At 35.0% G+C, this 6,000-nt stretch overlaps 1 protein-coding gene across 2 annotated transcripts in view; it reads right to left on the bottom strand.

The window, feature by feature from the left end:
- Positions 1 to 6,000, bottom strand: part of LOC106868484 (leucine-rich repeat-containing protein 45) — a 60,833-nt gene that overhangs the window by 35,289 nt on the left and 19,544 nt on the right. The window contains exons 7-8 of one of the 2 annotated variants that reach the window (XM_014913772.2): positions 4,964 to 5,092; positions 2,475 to 2,587 (exon numbers count right to left, since the gene is read on the bottom strand). In XM_014913772.2, coding sequence (XP_014769258.1) covers positions 2,475 to 2,587; positions 4,964 to 5,092 — 242 coding nt within the window. The remainder of the gene's footprint in view (positions 1 to 2,474; positions 2,588 to 4,963; positions 5,093 to 6,000) is intronic. The other variant, XM_014913778.2, reaches the window with a different exon arrangement.

The following is a 6,000-nucleotide window of genomic DNA, read 5'->3' as shown; positions in this document are numbered from 1 at the left end:
CTCCATATCTTCTGTTGAAAAACCTTCAAATTCGGAATCACTGCTTGATAGCATGAAATTCCTCTCCATCTTCAAAGTTGAAAAAAATTAACGCCGCAAAAAATGTGGAAAAAAATCTTCCAAAATTCACTGAGTTCAAATATCATGCCAAACAATGTGGGAGACAATAACTCAACTGTTTGCAAAGTGAAATCAGGTGTTTTAACGAATGTACTAACGAGATTTGGGTTCAAATATACATTTAAATAACAATGGGTACGCTCGGACGGCTACAGCCGGGTTAGTCTTATGAACCAAAAAATTTTTCAGCCGGCTACGGCCGGGTTAGTAATGAAAGGGTTAAGGGAGGTGCCATAAGTCAAACAACTCCAACCAGTCTGTACTGAACAGATTGATTACATTCTTTACAAATGAAAACTTTCGCCTGGCACATTTTTCCTTGAAATGTGACATAATTCCACATTTCATCTACAAAGTGTAATTTGTTTCCCATCAGGCCACGTGCAGTTTTTGCTGTTTTTCTTAACATAGGTTTCCCTATTTTCTTCCATGAGTTGGTGATTATGATTGAAATCTCACTACCAGTATCCAGTTATAATTTAACATTTACTCCATTTACTTTTACGTGTACAAATTTCCTTATTTGGGAGTTGATTTTACTTTCTGCTGAGAGCACTTTAGAATTTTTTACATTTGACCTTCATACTTTTATTCTGCAGTGTGAACTCTTGTGTTCAGATTTTTGACAACTGTAACATTTTTGGTTTTTAAAAGGACAATCCTTTCTGAAATGTAGGCCTCCACATCTGTAACATGGATTAGGACCTAGCAATCTTCTTTGGTTATACTTTCTTGGTCAACATATCTGTATTTTTGAAAAATCCTTTTCTTGAATTTTTTTTATGTTGTGTTTCAGGTTTAACATCCTTTGATACTCTTCTGTAACAGCCTACAGGGTTAAATCTTAGTTTGCTTGTTCAAATTTTGAAAGAATTCTTGCCCGTATTTCTGTATCTCCATTTGCTGTAAGGCCTTGTACAAAAATGAGGCACTTAAACATCTCTGGAGTAAGTTCTTTAAGTTTAAAACTTTCACACATTCTCTTGATTGTTCCTGCATATATAATAAAGTCATAATCCTCTTTTTTAGTTAAATTCCAACAATCCATTTGAGTGTTAAATAAAGAAGTTTTATCACTGAACATGTTAGACAGTAATTTGATTGTTTCTAAAAATAAAATTCACTAGACTTTTTGGGCAATACGAAATTACAGTATCGATCATACTCAGATAGAGCTAATTTACATAATAATAACCTTACTTTTTTTCATCCGACAATGTCTTGCAATCTTCCTTAAAAATCTCCTCATACCTTCTATAGTATGCTGCAAAAGTTATACCCTCCTCTGGGTTATATCTGAATTCTGTTATGAAGTTCAATTCACCGTCTGGTGAAAACAAACTTGCTACATTTTTGGACTTCTTTGCGTATAGCTCCAATAATTGTTGTTGTTGTTGTTGTTGTTGTACTAGTGGCTTCTGCAACACCTGTTGCTATTCTTGTTGTTGCTTTTGCAACTGTATTATAGAAGCTAGTAGGTCTTTCATTTAACAAGTTGTATCACAGACAAATTGTTAAATAACCTACATGAGCTTCGAAACCCTCATCGCCGGATGCTGTATCCTCTGTCTCCAATGTTGTGCACCGACACAATATTGTGATGGATGGTTTAGATACACTATATCAGTGTTGTAACAATAAACAAGATAATGATGCAGGCATAATAACAACATAACAGTCTAACAATCAATATTCCAAACAAACTAATCAACTGATACACACAAGCTTCACTCTGACCGCTACTACTTATTATCACTTGGTCCAGTCTATTTCTTGCAAGGGGGAATTGTGACTCTCATCACAACAGTAATAGTTGTGAAACATTGCAGCTTATAGATTGTATTATAAGCTTTTAAACCAATTTGAATCCCAAAATCAAGATGTGTATTATACATGGTGGCATACTATATGTGAACTTTTACAGTATCAGCATAGAATCTTTAAAAATATTAAAATTTGAATTTGATGCACCACGTCTTAGCTTAAGTACATTTCTGAGCACACAGTGACATTTAAAGTACTTAAGATGGAAATGTATCAAAGCCAACACAAGTGAAAGTTTATGCTTTACAAACAACATTCCCATATTTATCAGTCAAATTACACCTGTTTTGTTGATAATGCACATATAACAGGAATTATGGTTTTAGAAGACATCTGACCTCTACAACCTTGTCTGACAGAGAAATATACCTGTAGTAGTAGGATGAGATCTGAGAATGTTGGATTCCAGACAGGTTCCATGGCACAGAATATAGAGAAATGGTAATGCATCACATTACAGTCCTGCCTAACCTATATTAGCATGAAAAAATGAATACATCACTATTGTTGCTAAAGGTAAATAAAATTACCTGCTTTTTATTTTCAGATTCTAGATGTCGATACTGCTTACACAAAATATGTGTTTTATGTTTACAGTTGGTTTTCATAAGCTGAAGCTTCTGATTGCACAGAAGAGAAGACTCTACAATATAAATTTAAAATGGATTGAATACTTCTATTATAAAACTATTGGAATTGTCCTATCATTATTAGAAACATCAAGTTGTCTTATCATTATTAGAAACTCCATAAGGTGTACCTGGTGTAAGCTATGGACACATAAGAGGTGCAGCAATATCAGAGGAAGGTTATCAGGGAAAATAGTTTTTGTATGTGGAAGGTGCACAGGTACAATTAACGCCATAAATGTACAGAAAATAGATTCCATCATATGCCGGGGGAAAACTAGAAGTAGTCAATAGTCTCCGTTATCTAGGTGACCAGGTTAGTAACGGGGATGGATGCTCTGAGAGCATAGCTGCTAGAATACGAATAGGCTGGACAAAATTCAGAGAGCTCCTACCTCTGCTGATAACAAAGGGCCTCTCACTCAGAGTGAAAGGTAGATTGTATGATGCCTGTGTACAAACAGCCATGCTACACAGTAGTGAAACATGGGCTGTGACTGCTGAGGACATGCGTAGTCTTGAAAGAAATAAAGCTAGTATGCTTCACTGGATGTGTAATGTCAGTGTGCATGTAGGACAGAGTGTAAGCGTCCTGAGAGAAAAGTTGGGTACAAGAGGCATTAGATGTGGTGTGCAAGAGAGAAGACTGTGCTGGTATGGTCATGTGATGTGTATGGACAAGGACAGTTGAACAAAGAAGTGTCGCACTCTAATGGTGGAGGAAACCTGTGGAGGAGGTAGACCCAGGAAGACATGGGACAAGATGGTGAAGCACAATCTCCGAATGTTGGCCTCATGGAGGCAATGACAAGCAACCTTTGGCAAAAAGCTGTGCTTAAGAAGACCCATCAAGCCAAGTGAGATCGTAACTGGCCCATTAAAAGCACCTTTCAAACATTAGGCGATATGTTGTGTTTGTGAAGACCTGTCGAGCCAAGTGAAATCATAGTTGTGGCCAATGCCAGTGCCATCTGACTGACACCTGTGCTGGTGGCATGTAAAAAGCACCATTCAAGAGTTGGGCTTCACGGAGGCAGTGATAGGTGACTGAGACCTTTGGCAATATAACATGCTCTGTAGACCTATCAAGCCAAGTAAGACCATAGTCATGGCTGATGTCAGTGTCAGGTTAATGGCACCTATGCCAGTGGCACATAAAAAAACACCCACTACACTCTTGGAGTGGTTGGCATTAGAAAGGGCATCCAGCTGTAGAAACCATGCCAAATCAGATCAGAATCTGGTGCAACTCTCTGGCTTATCAGGTTTCAGTCAAACCGTCCAACCCATGCCAGCATGGAAAATGAATGTTAAATGATGATGATGATTGTAAAGACACTTCTTTAACATTTGTACAATTTGAATATGAAGTATTTATCTAAGTTTAGTCATTAATCTTATATCTGTTTCACTTTTTTTTATCAAGTGCTAGACACAGCTGAAATAAAACTAAATCATAACAACTAACTGGAAGCCTCCTTATTTTCTCAGTAGCAATCTCTGATATTTTTTCTTGCTGGGACAGAAGTATTCTTATAAATAATAGTTGCTCACTCATTTGTAATAGATTTGTTATAGTTTATTGCATCTATTTCAAGTTCAAATCCCAGAAATGAAGATTCTTTTTTCCATTTTATGATTCTGAAGACAAATAAAAGAAGTTGCACTAAAATACAGGGGTTGGGTGCTAGTGAAGACCTTCCAGCCTTCAGCTGGCATATCTTTGCTGTTTTACTTGGTGAAGTGTGGACAGGCCCAAAACTGTGTCTGTGTCTACTTACAACTACATGGGCATCTAAAACCATACTATCAAAAGCATGGTATATACTGATTGTAAGTCATTCTTGATAGCATGTTAAGGCTGTTGGAAACAGATACCAGCATCCCAGGCTTAGGAAGATATATTTACCATCAGCTCATTACTATAAAAACAAGCTCCAGGCAGTGACTCTAAAAAGCTCTTCAATACTTAAAAGAAATTTTCTAAGTGTATCAACATATATGTGTTTAGTCGAATTTACATAAATAAATAATATTTATGGATATATATTTATCCATAAGTATATATGGATAAATATACATTTATACATATTCATTTTCTGAAAATAAGACGCTCCAATACATCTTTTGTATCTCATTCATGTGGCACATAAAAGCACCCACTACACTCTCAGAGTGGTTGGCGTTAGGAAGGGAATCCAACTGTAGAAACTCTGCCAAATCAAATTGGAGCCTGGTGTAGCCATCCAGTTCACCAGTCCTCAGTCAAATCGTCCAACCCATGCTAGCATGGAAAGCGGACGTTAAACGATGATGATGAATTATATCTCTGAAATATTTTCCAATTATTATTTTTTTAAATAATGAAATCAAAGAATACTTATACATACCAATGGAGGAAACAATGTCACAAGGAATGTCGTTACCAGCTAAGTCTATTTTTAACAAGGTTTTATTAACATGAAGAAGATCAAGCAGGGCACGCCCACCTGTTAAACCAACTTTATTCCATTTTAAATCTGAAAAGGTGTTAGTAGATGATTATGCATTCATATAATACATTTCAAAAGATAACTATCTGGGTTTTTTTTAACAATTTATTATTATTTTTATTATAATTATTATTATTATTATCATTATTATTATTATTATTATTATTATTATTATTATTATTATTATTATTATTATTACTACTACTACTACTACTATTATTATTATCATCATCATTATTATTATTATTATTAAATATGTATACTTAGTGGAGATTCTCTATGTGTTTGTATCAATTTTTCTATGAGTCAGATGGTTTTACAAATTTTGGTATTTCCCCAAGAATTTTTAGTGTATTTTAACAAGTCTACATTTTAACAAGTCAACTACTAATTTAGATCAGTAAATATTTTCATAAAATAACTGGAGGTAAGTAGAATATAGGAACAGCAGAATAGCTGTAAAAGAATCTACTAATATATAATTCTCTTGTGTTTTTGTCCATCACAAGAGATGACTGATGAAGGAAGGGGTGATGACAAACTGAAAGGTGTCTGTGTGTGTATATGTATAGTGGATTGGCTTACACACATTGGTTGTCATTATTATGTGGATGTTTGTGTGTTGTATTAGTGTGTGTGTGTATGTGTAAAATATATTTATATATATTTGAGTGAGTGTATATGTGTTCATGTATGTTTGTTTAGAAAGATACATAGAAAATAGAATTACAGACACACATGCATTTACACATACATATATATAAACAGACACACTTAAAAAGGAAGGAAGGGGGCTGTGACAAAGAATAGAAAACAACTGCATTCACTACAGACTGTGCTACTCATACATATAAATGCACACACACACACACACACACACACACACAGAGTTGAAGGGCTGTTTGATTTTATTTTTCCACTGTTTGTATCCTTTT

The sequence above is a fragment of the Octopus bimaculoides genome, chromosome 1 (assembly GCF_001194135.2).
Source record: "Octopus bimaculoides isolate UCB-OBI-ISO-001 chromosome 1, ASM119413v2, whole genome shotgun sequence".
Lineage (NCBI taxonomy): Eukaryota > Metazoa > Mollusca > Cephalopoda > Octopoda > Octopodidae > Octopus > Octopus bimaculoides.
Note: the sequence above shows the minus strand (reverse complement) of the source record. Positions and strands in the feature narration are given on the sequence as shown.